This window comes from Chlamydotis macqueenii, chromosome 7 (assembly GCF_036417535.1).
Source record: "Chlamydotis macqueenii isolate bChlMac1 chromosome 7, bChlMac1.mat, whole genome shotgun sequence".
Classification (NCBI taxonomy): domain Eukaryota; kingdom Metazoa; phylum Chordata; class Aves; order Otidiformes; family Otididae; genus Chlamydotis; species Chlamydotis macqueenii.
In genome coordinates, this window is record NC_141562.1 from 18551264 (window position 1) to 18566688 (window position 15425).

The 15425-nt window shown below is 57.6% G+C and overlaps 1 protein-coding gene across 2 annotated transcripts in view; it reads right to left on the reverse strand.

Moving 5' to 3' along the window:
• Positions 1-15425, reverse strand: part of PSD (pleckstrin and Sec7 domain containing) — a 46614-nt gene that overhangs the window by 27590 nt on the left and 3599 nt on the right. Inside the window, exons 2-4 of one of the 2 annotated variants that reach the window (XM_086751802.1) lie at positions 6335-7247; positions 6153-6255; positions 5197-5671 (exon numbers count right to left, since the gene is read on the reverse strand). In XM_086751802.1, the coding sequence (XP_086607928.1) occupies positions 5197-5671; positions 6153-6255; positions 6335-7117 (1361 nt within the window). In that variant the 5' untranslated portion in view covers positions 7118-7247. Of the gene's footprint in view, positions 1-5196; positions 5684-6152; positions 6256-6334; positions 7248-15425 lie in introns of those variants that run through there. The other variant, XM_086751803.1, reaches the window with a different exon arrangement.

Below are 15425 nucleotides of genomic sequence, written 5' to 3' on the forward strand. Positions count from 1 at the left end.
ACATTTCCAACCAAATCTGGAAATGCCTGAATTTTCCACGAGCCTTCAGAGCTCTCAGCACCCCAGAAGGCTCCTCCTGAAGTTGCTCAGGACAGCGCAACATGAAGTCAGCACCATGGTCACTGAGCACCATGCTCAGAGCATGACCAACACTGACCTGCAAGGTCTGCTGGCTGGTCCCAGGAGACGTCTGGGACCCAGCACAAGGTGATGCTGAGCCCCAGGAGACATCTGGGACCCAGCACAAGGCAATGCTGAGTCCCAGGTTTCCCCAGGTAGTATGGAGGGAGCCTCACACTCAAATCTGGGCTTGGGGATCTGAGCTGGCCCATGCGCTAGAGACCAGGCTTGGTCATGGCTCATCATCTTGTCAGAGATCAGCCTCGCAGGAAGGCCCAGACTGTCGCCAGCACAGGTCTGGGTCCAGCCCAGCACAGGAGTTTCTAAATCCTGAAGCCCTGAGTGTTTTGTCCTGTAAAGGAGGTGAAGTGCAGCCTGCCCATCCATCTGAGTACGTGACAACTGGGACATTTCCAGCCCAAGGAACATCAGTGCTTCAGCCGTACGAGCATAAACACAGCCCTAAAAGCCTACTTCACTCAGAAGCTGCTATCATTTTATTAAAGCAGCAGAAATACACTTGTTATGCCACTCTCTCCTCTGATTAAAGGAGAGGAGCTGCTCCAGCTTGTTGTAACATTTGTTATGAACAAACAGCTTCGTACACAGGGCTCAGAAGATGCATTGCTGTTACAAGCACCAAATGATTTTCATTCATTAGCCTTCATATATCGCTCAAAAAATCTCACCCCGATTACTTCAGCAGGCCAAGAGCTGGCAGCTGGACCTCCCAAGAGCGGCAGGTGGCTTCAAGGGGAGCGCAGCTAAGCCGGACACAGGTAAGCAAGGCAGGGCAGAGGCTGCTCTCACCCATCCACCAGTGTTTCCCTGGCTGTGCAGCACTGCTTGATGCTCTCTTCATTCCCAGAGGAGCCTCAGGAGCTGCCACCTCTGTGGTGACTTTCTGGCAAGGAGAAGGCAGCAGAGACCTCTAACATCTGCAGATGAGCTTTACAGATGCGAATGTGCATTCAGTGTCCTTACCACCCAGCTGTGTGCTACCAAACTGAGCTAACGCTGCTGACTTTGTTTTGTGCCTCGAATCCATAAGGAGGGCGACAGGCTGTGCTGGGGAGGACAATGCCAGCAGACGGAAAAGACCTTGTTCCCAGGAGAGGGAGATGGGCTCATTCCTGTGATCAAGTACATTGCCACCAAGCCTCAGAAAACACAGCTGGTTTTGCCCACACCATCCCTCTGGAAGCCATCTCTCCACTTCGAAATACCAAGCGCAAAGCTGTTCAGCTCCAGAAGGATCTAGTCACAGCAGCACGGGCGCAATGCTGCTGACACACACCACTCCCGCTCAGACCAAGATGCTTCATCAGCCCCTGTCGTGCTGCCCAGCCCTCCCCAGCTGCCGCCCCGCTGCACCTGGCTTGGTCCCCACTGGGAAGTGGATCCCGGGAGCCGATGGCCATGCTGCATTGCACATCGATGCCAAAGCCAAAGTGCACTTCAGGCACTTCAGGCCCCACTGCCCGTGGGGACCATGGGGGTCTGAGCAACTGGGCTCCAGCAGCTGTGTCTCGTGGCTGACGAGAGGGAAGGGGCTTGCCCTGCTCTCCCAGCCTGGTACTGCAGAACTGTGCCGTGACTGCAGAGGTGGAGAAGAGGGGAAAATCTCTCTCCTCAGGCCCTCAGTGGTTTTCTCTCTCTGGCAAATGCTCCCACGTCCCTCCTGGGGGGTGACCCCTGATTGCACCCTGCTATGGCCCGCATCACCTGTCTGCATGGGCACGGCAGGAGCTGTGTGGGAATCCCAGCTCAGCTTCAGGAAGCTGAGGCTGTACAGCACCACCCAGCAGCCGCTTGCTTTACTCCTCTCTGAACAAAGCTCTTGTGCAGAGCAGCCCCAGCAGCTCCTTGCACTCCTCCCAGGCTCCTTCACACATCTCCTCCAGCCTGGCAGCCGCCCACTCTTAGGCCTCGGTGTCCAGCTCCAACCCATGCTCAGCCGCAGGTGCTGACCATGGGTGGTGCAATCCCCTGCCGCCTGCCCACGCTCCTCTGCCACATCCATGCCAGGGTCACAATGCCCCCAGTCCTCCCCCACGAGCTGCAGGCACCTCTCCCCACTCCTCGTCAGGCGCCTGCTGGTGTCACCCACAGTGTCCCCGTCCGCTCTCCAGCCCCGTCAATGAGAGGCTGCAGGATGCGGGAGCATCGCCCCGAGCTGCGGCTCTGTGGCCAGGTTGGGCTCTGGGATGAGGCTCAGCCTCAGCACTGCACGTCAGAGGCTTGTGGCTACTGAGGTGGGCTAAGTCTATGCTTAAGCATTTGATGAAATCAGGGCCATAATAGTTTTTTAATCCCCAGCAAGGCATGCCCTGCAGCTATTTTTCCCTCTGCCAAGCAGCAAGCACAAAGGCTCTGGAAAGGTTTCCCAGGTAGCAGATCCAAGGGCTTTCTGGGACGAGGCTGCTCTGCTCGCAGGGAGAAAAGGCGTCTCTGCCTCCTTCCAGCCCCCGGCGCTCTCGGGGGAGTGCAGCATCCCCCATCAAAGCCTCTTCTCCCTTATCAGCCCAAGGCACCGGTGCCACCGACCAAGCCAGGCCCTGCCTCCAGCTCAGCCAGCACATCTGCTGACGCTCGAGGACAGGAATTGAGCCCGCTCTCGCTGACAGGTCTCGGCTCTTTGGAACTAATGGGAATGAAGACAGTAAAGGCTTACACTAGTCATTAGAGCTGGTAGATCTGACTCTAAATATATTCAGGGAGCAGATTTGCTGGAAGAAGACACTGTTTCTTCTGTCACTTTCCATGTCTCGTTTGATTTGGGGTTGGGTTTTTTTAGCCCAACGTCCGGGCAGCGGTTAGCATGCTCTCTTATTTTGGGAGGGCACATCACCAAAGATGCCCTTTGGCCAGAATATGAAGGACAATAAGATAGTACCAAGGCAAAATCTCCCTTGCACAGGGTGCTAAACCTTTAAGGTTAGATTTTCAAAGGGATTTACATGTCTAAATGCTGCAAATCAGCATCCAAGGGTGCTTCAGTAATTTTGTAGGGCTGGTCCTTTCCAGGGCCAGGACTGGGTTACAGCAGTTCCTGCAGCAGCAGAATGGTATTGGCTTTGGGGAGCCCGGACGGCTTCTTAATCACCCCAGCATCACCCCTCCTGTGAGCAGGCAAAGCAGAAAGCTTTGAAAACTTCAATACTGGTAAACAGGGAGGAGGACTGCAGCTGCAGAGCTCAGAAACAGTGCACAGGCAAAAAACCTGGGACTGCGATGCCGGGACCAAACAAGTTCGTGGTTTGAGGTTCATCATTTTCAAGACACTGCTCACAGGGTCTGCACCTCCCTGGGGAATATTCAAGGGGCTGCAAACCAAAAGAGCCACTGGTCTACAAAGAAGCCATGTAAAATGAACATGACATTCCTATACACACATCGGTAATTATACCGGCAGCACTGCCTTTAGGGGCAACAATGTCTTTCAGGACAGATCCAAGCTTTCCAGCACTGTCTGGGGAGCCAGAGTAAGGCTTCTCAGGGGGCAAAAAGCAGGTCTAGGCTTACAGCTCACAGGACTTGTAGTGGCCTAGTACATATTTGGAAATGAAATATCACTATGCAAGATAATTTTTATAGCAACTTGAAGAACTTGCTTGCAGTGACAATAACTTTACACCTTACTCAAAACTTGCATCACTATTAATTTGGAAATAAAAATATATTAAAAATGGCTTTTCTCTGGAACTCATAGTTTTTCAAGATAGGGGGGGTGGCAGGGAGGGATGCATCCATCCCCTCCACTAGAGTTGCAAGGGCTGGAGAAACTGGCAGGAGCCCAGCTACCCTTGCAACGCACACCTTCCCTCCCCATCAGCCTAGCACCTTTGTCTTCTCCTTCCCAGCACGGGGACACCACTGGGGGTTATATTTTCATTGTCTTTTCCCATCACTGACATAAAAGCCTCCCTTTTCCTTTTTTTCCACCTAAATCCTCCCTGCCTGCCTTTCGAACAGCTAGGTGAGTGCATGCTGCCACACAGCATCCCCAGCAGCACCCTGGCTTTGCACTTTCTAGGCAAGACCTCTCCCCACTGCTGTGGCACGTTTGCTGCTGATGCTGAGCCCCCTCATCTCATCCAAGACTCTTTGCTGATACACATCAGGAGATGCCCTCAGCTTCCACTGCCTGCATAGGCATCTCCCACTGCCTACCAGGGCCTTTCCCCTCCAGGCGGCCGTCCCGCACGGTGCTCTAGAGCTTCTTCCCTCCTTATGCCTCCTGGGGCAGATGGATCATGCCCATCCCTCCTCATGCTCAAACCACCACTGCAGAGGATGCTCCACAGGCAGAGTCTCATACTGCCTGGCCAAAATGCCATCTCCCATAGGTCCTAATTGCCAGTGCCTGGTGCAGGGTAGACGGCAGCTCGGATGGCGTTAGCTGCCCACGGGTGGGCAACTGGATGATAACCTTGGTGCCACCCACTCCATCAGTTTCCCAGCACAGGGTGTTTTTCCACACAAGTGAAAAATGACACGGAAGACAACAAAAGGCTTTTTCCACCCCAGTGCATTCCCCACTCTTTCCCAAACATGGCAAATACCTACTGAGGCCAACCAAAAGGGGACCGATCCTGCTGCCAAAGCACAGCCACCTGCAGAAGGGTGGCCAGCCCAGCAACGCCTGCCAGCACACGGCAGCAGCTCCAGGACATGGCCTGGGCTCAGGTGCCCTGACACCATCACCGCAACACCCAGCAGCACCGGGCCGGGATGTAATAACTAACCTGGTGGGACCGGTGCCAGGAAGCCTCCGCTCAGCCAGGCAACCTGAGCTGCAGGGCTCACCCCAGGGGAGCAGGGCCCACAGTGCAGTGCCCGGGGACGGATCACTGGTGCTGCCCTACTCTTTCCATGGGGCAGCAAGGGACCTCTCCCAGTCTCAGTCCCAGCCCCAGTCGCAGCGGCGTGGTCCACGACTCTCACCCCCAAGCACAGCTCACATGGAGCTACTGGAATTTTTGTCTCAGACTCTTTCAGCAGAGCCCGTTTTGCCATGCAGGGGACAATAAGGAGGTCAAGAGGAGCTTTTTGCCCTTGTGCACGGAGCCTCACCTTTCCCTGTTCTCCTTCCTTGTCGCCTCACACACCACATTGTCCTCATCCGCCGCCCCATCCTGCAGCCCGTCCTTCGGAAAGCCGGTGCCCAGGGCAGGGGGCTCCTCCGGCGTGCTGTTCCTCCTGCCCGGGGTGCCCCCAAAGCTCGGGTTGCTCTCGCTGTCCTTCTGACTCTCAATCGCTGAATCCACTTCCTCCTTCTCAGCCAGGATATCGTCGATGTTGGTTTCGCGATAGCACCTCAGTGGCACGGTGTCCAGGTCTGTCTCAGAGTACTTCACTGTCCTTCTTATAATCCCAGTCTCGCAGGAGCCAGGCTTCTGGCCGCCCGGAGGAGACATCTCTATCTCCACCTCCACGTGGCTCAGGCTGTGCTCCGGCTCGGGCACCGGCCCTGGCAGCTCAGTGGGCAGCGAGTGGACAGGCTTCTGGGGATGCTCGGCCAGGGGAGCGGAGTCGGGGGCAGAGGAGCCTGCAAGGGAGGCTGAAGCACTCAGAGCTGTGGGGAGCTGCTCCTGCCCCATCACACGCACCCCAAGAGCAGGGTCATGTGTGTAACGGGCATGGGGGAACCAGAAGGAAAAAGGGTGGGGAGAAGCAGAGAGGGGAAGGAGTGGGGTCCTGTCGGTGCTAGCGCACGCACAGCCAGCCCTGAGCCCCCGTCTGAACTCGAAAGCCGTTCTGCAGAGGCAGCTGGGAGCTGCCGGGGTCAGGGCTCTGCGTCACCCCCTTTGCACGATGCTTTGCACGGCTGCAGGGAACTCTGTGGGGAGGTTGGTACATGCAGGATTTGGCCCCAGGAGGACATGGACAGGCTGATCCTGGGGGGACCTCGGCTGTCCAGTGGGCACCACCAAGTCCCAAGGGACTGGCAGCCCCAGAGGGAGTCCTGGCATTCAGACTTGCCAAGGAGAGGTTGGTCTGGCTGAGGCAACCCCCTACTGACTTCTTACCTGCCTTTGGGGCATCCGAGGAGCCATAGAAGAATTCCCACTTGGCCTTGGCAATGCGCTGGGCATGGGCTGAGCTCTGCCGGGGATACGGCCAGACACTGCCCTGCAGAGGGAAGAGCAAGGAGTAGGTGATGGATCCCCGGGCAGAGCCTGCACCCTGGGCAGGGCAGCCTGGTACCTACCTGGGGTCGGGTCTCTGGCTTCAGGGGGCTCCTGGTGAAGGCAGGGAAATCCTCCGGCAGCCCGTTGGTGAGGGAGCGGCAGATGCAGTCGGTGTTGAGGGCGCAGGGTTCCTTTCCACAAGGATGTGTCCCCGCCAGGGTCCTGTTCCCAGCCAGGAGCGGGTCAGATGCAGAGGCCTCCAGCTTCAGCCTGTGCAGAAGTTGCTCCTGGGGCAGGGGCAGGGGCTGGGGCTGGGGAGACCCCATATCCCCACTGAGCTCCAGGCTGCGGCTGAGGCTGTGGGGGCCATTGTCCCAGCGGGGCTGGGAGGCAGGGAGGCTGCCCAGGGTCCGCACGTTGGCCTTCTCGATGAAGCGGAAGGTGACGACGGAGCTGTGTCCCTCCGGGGCTGCCGCCACAACCGGGCTGCGGCTGCCTGGGGAGGAGAGCGCGGGGCTGGGCCGGCCCCGCCATGGGGTGCAGGGGGCCGTCAGGCGCCCCACACTCGGGCAGCTCCCATTGCCGAAAGCAGCTGCCTCCAGCGGCTTGCGGGCCAAGGATCCAGTGCTGTTGTAGAGGCCGAGGGGACAGCGGCGGACGTCGGGGGCCAGGCCCTTGCGCAGGAGGTGCAGGCGGCCGGCGTTGAGATTGGGGGTGAGGCAGCGCGGGGGGCTGTGCCTCCCAGCCTCAGGGCTGCCCCCCACCAACCAGGGCCTCCGGTCCATCCCACGGGCAAATGGTGGGGGCGAGGCGGCGCAGCCCTCCTCGGGGTGGAAGCGGACGGGTCCCCCCGCCTGGGCCATCCCACCAGAGGAGGGCACGGAGGCGTCAGGTCCAGAGCCCAGCAAGGCGGCACGGGGATGGTGGGGAGGTGAGTTCCCAGCACCCCTGAGATGACAGCCGGGTCAAAGGGCGATGCATCCTCAGGCAGCCCTGGAACAAGGGCGACAAGAGCTGGTTAGGGAGGGAGGACAAAAGAAGTCCGGGGCCACAGGGAGGACAGGCAAAAGGTGCCCTGCTCTCGAGGCAGGAGAAACAGGTGCTCCAGATGAGACAACCCCCTCCAAATCCCCTCCTGCTGTAAGAAGCAGGCGAGGTTCATTATAGCCATCACACCAGCAGCACTGCGGGACACCCGATGCCCTCTGCTTAGTCCCCAGACCCCCCGGGGCGTTTGCTTTCTTCCCAGGGTAGCAGGATGCTCAGGCGCTTCCCCCACAGACCAGCACCTCAGACACAGCAGGAGAGCGCACTATGCGCTTTAAAATGCGTTTCATTCATCCTGCTTTTGGTTGAATATATTTACTACCCACAGCCTACTAAAATAACTTCAATAAGGGGGAAAAAAAATGCTACACTGGATCACTGAGACAGCCTCCAATTACATTTGCTCAAGGAGTTTAACACGAGCAGCATGGGCAAGAAGCCTCTCTCTTTGGAGGTCAGCCTGGGTTTAAAGTGTGTCACACCAGCACATGCCGCAGCTGCTATTGGTGACACTGACAGAGCTGTCAACACCTGCAGATCCAAAAAGCTGTGGTTACAACAATCCTGCCCTGGGAGAACAGAGCAGGCCGGCCCTGTATGCAGCTTTATCGAGGGATGAGCCCAGCCACCCCAAAGTGCTGTAGGGAAAGGCAGGACCTGGAGCCCTCATCAGCACCACTGGCAGGGCTGCTGACAGTTTTCTTTCTCCCAGTGGAGCTAAAACTTCTCCTTATCCTTTCCCAAGTTTCTCCAAATTCCTGGTGTGCAGAGAATATTCTGCCTTGGCTGCTTTTGCCTTCTGACAGATGCCAAGATACTGTGCCCCTCACTTAGATCTCATCATTTGGAAGTGAGAAACCAAATGCCAATTGCAAACGGAGGAAAGCATGATGTCTTCTCCCTCTTTCCAAGTACAAACCAGACAGGATTAAATTTCTGAAGGATGCAGGGCTGGGTTTTCAACAGTGTTTAGGCTCCAGAGATGCAGAGACATAACTTTTAACAAAATAGCCCAAATCACCCCCGTGGGGCAGGCACCCATCTATCTGCGCTATCACACTACTAAAAAATCTGGCTCCTGCTGAACAGCAGATATCTGTAATTCACTCACCGCAAAGGAACACTCTTGCTTAATGTGTCAGTGTTTTTACAATCTTTTTCCCCTGTTAGTTACAGTTGAGTTCACATTCAAGGCTGCTGAAATTAACTGATAAATAATAAAGATGTGGGGTTTATATATTTAAAATGAAATTCCACTTTTTATCTCAACACAGACTGACACACATGCCGAGGGAAAAAAGTTATCACTAGAAATAGTTGGCATTCACTGTAACATAACAAACAAATTAAAAAAAAAAACAGCCTATGTCAATACATGTGAGTTATTGCTAAAATAAATGGGATAAGTAAAGCACGTCCTCCCTGTTATCAAAGGAGAATTATCAAATTCAGAGTAAAGGCCATGCCTGCCTGCGAGCCTCTGAAGCTGGCTGGCTACACCGTCCAGCAGAGTCAGCTTTTCTTGAATAACGACAGAGCTAAGGCTTCCTGCTTGCTGATTTAAATCATGAATCAAATTGATGCCACTGTGATGAATGGACTGGGCTGTAAGGCACCGGTGGGCTGGAGGGAGCCTTGCTGGTCCTACTGCCTGAAGGCAGGAGAAGGCCTGCGAAGGAAAGCCGCGGAGAAGCCAACCCTGACCGGGCAGCCCAGGGCACACGTTCACGGAGAAAAACTCGGGCGCTGCAGTGCAATAGCTGGAGGCTGCACATCAGTGGGGGATCTGAATTGTTCAATAAAACATCTCATACAGACAAGAAACTTGCTCCTCCTGGCTGGCCCTTCCGAGCAGCTGCGGGGATGTCCAGGGATTTTTCCGGGCCCTAGCTCTGAGCTGTACCCCGTGCAACAGGGGATGGTTACTCCCGTGCAGGCGCTCGCCGGGCTGAGCGGGCGATGCGGGTGAAGGCAGCAGCCAGCAGGAACTGCTCACGCTGCGGAGGAAGAGCACACCCACGCCACGGGTGTGTGGGGACAACGTGCCGGAGCCGGAGGAGGATGCAAGGGGAATGGGCAAAGAAGGGGACAGCGATGGGAGGGAAGTGAGAGGGGCGGGTCTGGGGGCTGAATTGGCGGGAGGGGCCCTCTCTGTGTGCTGGACAGCCAGCAGTGGCGCCTGGGATCGGGGGACACCTGGCTGCCGGTGCCGGAGCTGGGGCAGGATGCCCCCCCGCCTCGCGGGTGCCTCTGCACTCTGGAGGGACACGGAATAGTTTCGGGGGTGCACTGGTGCCCGAGGAGGAGTGCCTGGCGGCCCTGCGGCTGCGGGACGAACGGGGACCCCTTCCCGAGTGGGTGCTGGGGCCGGGGACGTGCCCACCCACCCCCAGATGGGGCTAAGCCCGCCCTTCCCTCCCCGGCGCCCCCAGCTCGGCCTCCCTCGCCGGCCCCTCCCGTCTCGGCGGGATCAGCGCTGAGTGGATGTGACATCCATCCGGATGAGGAGGGAGCCCCCCCGGCCAAGGGGGCCGCCAGAGCTCCTGCCCGCCCGCTCCTCCCGCCGAGCCACCCGTCATGTCCCGGCCGGGCTCCCCCTGCCCGCAACGGGGCCCCGCGCCCGCCCCTCCGCACCTGTCCCCTGGGCGGCTCCGCGGCAGCAGCGGGCGGGTCCCGGCCCCGCCGGGGCATCCAGCGGTGCCACCGCAGCCCAGTGCCGCCGCCCCGGCCGATCACCACTGGCAGGAGGGAGCCGAGCCGCCCCGGCCCCCGCAACAACTGCTGCAACTTTCCCCGCTCCGGCCTCCGGCCCCCGCTCCGCCCCGCCCCGCTCCCCGCGCTTTACCGGCAGTGCCACCGCCGCCGCCGCATCCTGCGCGCCGCTGCTCCGCGCTCCCGCCGGCACGGCACCGCACGGCTCAGCACCGCACGGCTCAGCACAGCACGGCCCAGTCCGCCCCGTCGGGCGGGGCGCGGCGCGGTGCGGTACGGTGCGGTGCGGTGCAGTGCCACCGCTCCTCGCCGCCGCTCCCCGCCGTGCTAATCCCGGCCCGGGTCTGTCACTCCGGCCCGCTGACAGCCCCGGCAGCCAATGGGAAACCCCCGCCGGGCGCCGCGCCCCGGCCTACCCGGTGGCACCGGCACACGTGGAGCCAGGAGCGGGCGGACCCACATCGGCCCTGAGGTGCGTGTCCCCGTGGGCGGGCGGGCGTGTCCCGGTGTAGCACCGTGCGCGTCCTCGTGTCCCAGGGTGCCCGTCGTGGTACAGCACCGTGCACATCTGCGTGTCCCTCTGTCCCTGAGTGCCCCCGTCCCTGTGCCCCGGTGTGGCGCCGTGCCGGTCCCAATACGCACCAGTGTCAGCCTGGCCTCACACCCTGTTGGGCACGAGGCCTTACGGCGCTGCGCGTGTCCCAGTGTCACACCCTACACGTCTCCGTGTCCTGGTGCGCACATCACCATTGGACAGCACACACACCACCATGCGTGGCCTGTCCTTGCACAGCAGCACGTACGTTCCGGTGTGACCATGGGCACGTGTCCTCATGCATGAGCATGCACAGCCCTGTGCTGCAGGCCATGGGCTGCCCCCACACCCCACCACTGCTTGGGGACCACGAGGACAAGATGACAAGAGCTGTTGTGTCCTGGGACACCAGTCAGCCCCAGCGAGCTGCCGGCCCTTGCCCTGGGGAGCAGACCCCATGCTGGAAACTCGTCTCTCTGAGGGAGGGGGAGTCTCACCCCAAGCACACCACAGACACAGGTACAAAGGTGTCCCAGGCCACCAGGAACATGACACCGCTGGGCCACCAGCCACTTCAAGGATGGGAATGTCACCTCAGCCTCAGGAGACCACTTTGTGCTACAAGGGGAAAAAAATCTCATCCTTCACATCCCACCCAGAGCCAGCGTGGGGCAGCTGGGTGCCAAGGTGAGGGGTGCGGTGGCAGTGCCCTCGGCCACCATGCTGCCACCGCACTGGGTCTGCACACGGCAGCCACTGGGGCTGGCAGCCAGTGCTCCCTGCCCGCCTGGGCTGCCAGATCGATTCGCTATTAAACAGCGCTTTATTACCCAGACCAGCAATCGTTATTAAATGTGTGCGAGAAGAGGGGCCCAGGGGAGCTGGGGCCTCACATGCATGCCGTGCCTGCAAGAGGCATTTGGGGAAAGCCGCCTTTCCTTGCTGCTTTCCCTGCCTGCAGTGAGCCCAGCTCTGTGTCCGCCTGCCCTTGCTGTCACCCAAAAGTGTGTCCCCTTCTCCCCTCCCAGGCACAGAGACATGGGGAGAATGCAGCAGGCTCGGCAGGCTTTCCTCATATTTAATGCATTGAAGCGCTGCCATTTTCTCCCTCCTTCTCCAGGCTCCTGCCTGCATGCAGCCCTTCTCCCCCATGCCGGGGACCGCGGGTCCCCAAGCTGCCTCGCACACAGCCGGCTTTCTCAGCAGACTCCCAGAAGCTGGGCTAATTAGGGGCCTCGCAGCTGCGGGATCAACGACCTGATTCCTTCAGCAGCTTCTTGATGGCAGGAGGGTGGGGAGGGGGAAGGCTTTTCTCTAAGCTGCAACCAGTGACAAATTTAACCAAGTGGAAGAGCTCAGAGCTTTCCCGGTGTTCCTGTTCCAAGAGAAGGCACGCCTGCACCTTTCCAGTGCCTGCAAACAGCCCTGCTGAGAGCTGAAGGGGTAAGGGAGAGGTCCTCTCCTGTCACCCTGGCTGGAGACCCTCTCCCATCCATGGAAAACACATTTCCTTCCAAACCAGGCACGTTCCCCTCACAGTAGCTGTTGCTTTCCCTACCACACGCTGCCCCACGCCCCTCTCACCTTCCCACAGCCCTGCAGCTCCTGCAGCTGTGGCTCCACACGGCGTGAACACGCTGATGCACCGCTGGGCTGCTGCTCTGTGCAGGGGGCTTCAGAGCCGTTTCCCCTCGCACAGCCTGTGCCTGAGGCACCGCAAAGGGTGTAAGGGCCGTATACTGACTCACTGCTGCCAAAGTCAGTGGGGCTGTGCTGTGGCCTTGGGGCACAACATACCCCTGCAGGTGTGGACAGCTGCTCTGTTAGCAGGTGGGTGCTCCTCACCCAGCTTGCTGGAAGCACCATGGACATCACTGGCCCAGCTCCACGAGATGGGTCTCAGTGAGGGCAAGGGAAGCCGAAACTACCCTCATCTCTGCATGGAGGGGTCTGGTGCACCGTGTGAGGTTGCACGTGTTCCCCCAGGGCCAAGACTTAACTGCACAGCTCTCATTAATGCCTTCTGCCTCCAGTGCCAACACTCAACTCCTAGCTGCATCTTACAAAAGCCACTGCAGTATAAGCCAAGTCTTTAATGGGCTGATGCACTTATCTGTTATCCCACCAGGCTGGTGGTTAAGGATAAATGGAGAAAACACCCTTCCCTGACAGACTGTTATACAAATGATGCTTTACAGCTTATTCAGGGCAAAAAGGCAGTGCTGGAAATCCTGCCATGCCCAAACCCAGAGCAGAGGAGAGCACCCCCGCACTGTCCTGTGCCTCTCGCAGCTCCTTTGTGCAGGACAGGCAAGTGGGATCACAGCAGGATTTTTCGGGGTGAAAGGCACCCTGGCACAGGCTGCAAAATACCTTACCAGAGAGAAGAGCCAGTACAGGCTGCAGTCTGCGAGTGCCCTCCCCAGTGTCCCACCGCCTACCTGGGGCTGTCCCCTCCCACAGAAAGGACACAGGCTTGGAAGAGCAGAGGTGAGCAGAGAGGAGGTAGCGAAAGCTGTGTGCTGGGCCTCAGAGTGAGCTGTAACAAAATATTTCTGTAACGCCCCGGGAACATCTGCTGTCGCAGAAATCCCCTGAGCCTGTCCCAGCCCCAGGCAGCACGCGAGCGGGGCTTCCCCTATGCTGGCATCGCTCGATCAGGATGGAGGCAGAAATGCCAGCGTGGTAAAACCTTGTCCTGGGGATGTGGGAGGTGGGGCCTCAGCACAGCTTGAGCCATAAATAATCTCCCTACACAGCAGTTAGGGGAACAATTGTGTGGGAGTATCTCTTGGTAAAAAAAGATGCTCAGGGAAAAGATGATCTTGAAGGAAAGCAGATTCCTGGCTGGTGGGGTGCACTCTCTGCTGAGGACAGAGCTTTCTAGGTGCCAGCAGGTCGCTCAGATCCACCTCACCGTAGTGAGTCACTGCACCAAAGAGACAAATTTAGTCTGAAACAGGCCAAATCACCAGTTCTCTGGTGTAGCCTCCCAGGACACAGCTTGTGCTGCAGCGCAGATCTCTGGAGCTTCTCTCCAGCTAGTGTCCACAACAGTAGGATGTGATGCCTTCCCCGCAACTTCAGCCTCAAGATTCACATGGGGAAAGGTGAAAGGGTGTAAGGAAGGGTAAAAACACTGAACACAGGGAGTATCTTCTGCAGCAAAGAGACAGCAAGCCTCGGGCACGCAGCCTGACCCAGCACAGGGAGAATGTGGTCACATACAGAATTGTATAAAAGGTGTGGAAGCCCTAAAAGGTCAGTTAAGGAAAAGTAATTACAAGCATAGCGAGGAAACTGAGCAAAGGATGACCGTGGAGGTGTGTGGAGACACACACAAAGGATGTGCTGAAAGCCTGGAAGCAGTGGATTCCTGAGAGGGATGCTGCAGAGCAGCTCTGCATTGGTGTGTAGCTAGGAGCTCCTCACACACGTTCCACTTCCAACTCCAGTTGGTACAACTTGGCCTTGCTTTATTTCTATCTATTTTTTTTTCAGTCCTAACTGGGTAGTCAGATTCTCTCCTTAACAAGAGAAAGTGGAAGGTGGCATGTACAGGGAAGAGCTGAGAAGAAGACATCGTGGGTTCCTGTTTCACCAGTTTAAGAGTGGCTCCTGGTGGCCCTGTGCAATCTCAGCACTCACTGAGAGCAGGGTTTGCGCCGTGAGCTCAACACCTTCTTCCATGCAGCCAAGAAGTCTAGCTGTGGCCTACTCCTACCCTGAGAGTGATGGAGGGTGTCACACTTATCCTGCAGCCAGAGAGAATATGGAGCCACATCATTTGAAAGAACCTTGGTGAGAGCCCAAGGAGAAACAGTGCTGAGAGACCACTCAACTTCTGTGGTGCTGCATGCACCCAGCTCTCACATCTTAAGAAGTGAACATTGCAGAGCTACTGGTGTCCTTGAAAAGACCTTGTCTCTTGCCCCACTTGACAGTAGTGAAAGCTGTAAAGGAAATACCCTCAAAGCTGTTACAAGGCTAAAGGTGTTTAGCTAGCAAGGTACCAAGCCATCATACGAGGTGATAGATCTTAGGACAGCAGCTTAGTGTTGCCTTGGCACCACAACAGTCTCCTGAAAATAAATTGTACCCTCCCACAGCGCCAGTGTCCAGGGACCTCAGCAGGCTTGAGGAAGCCCAGACAACCTCTTAATACACCTTTGACATGGAAAAAACTGCATTTTCAGTGCAAGGGAGAAGTCAAGGGGCATGGATGGGGAAGACTTACCCCAAGATCAGCCAGCAAATCAGGAGCACCTCTGGGAACAAAAGCCTGAGATTCCTAACTTGAGATCAGCTCTTCTAACTGCCAGACTCCTCTCCCTTCAGGCCTCAATTCCCTAAGCCTCACCCCGACTTCCCAAAGGACGAGGTCAAGACCAATGTGCTCCTCTAGACTCTTCAACAGTACTGCTAGGCACCAGCATTGCTCACAGTGGTGGAGCTGGCTGAAGTCTCTGCTCGCTTCAGGGGGATGATCATGAGGATGAAGATGCTGGCAGGATCAGACCTGAGGCCACGCCCTGGCTCCGAGGGCAGCCCACACCATATGTTTCCAAGGAAGATACAAGAAAGCTGGAGCAGCAGCTGTGAGCTAATCTGCTTCCTCCCCCCAGGGCTCAGCTTGGTCTGTTGTCACTACGGATGAGCTCAAACAGGAGCCCGGCTTTCCCTCACGGGACAGCAGTGGTCACTGGGATAACAGGAGAGCCACAGGACTGACCAGTGTCCACTGCTTGTTGAAGGCACCTGTGCAATACACGTCCTCATCTGCCCTGCTAGCACCGTGGGTGTCACAGCCCAGCACTGCTGCTGGGAACAGGTGGCTTCAGACACACTTTGTCCAAAACAACGTCTTACAAGGGGAC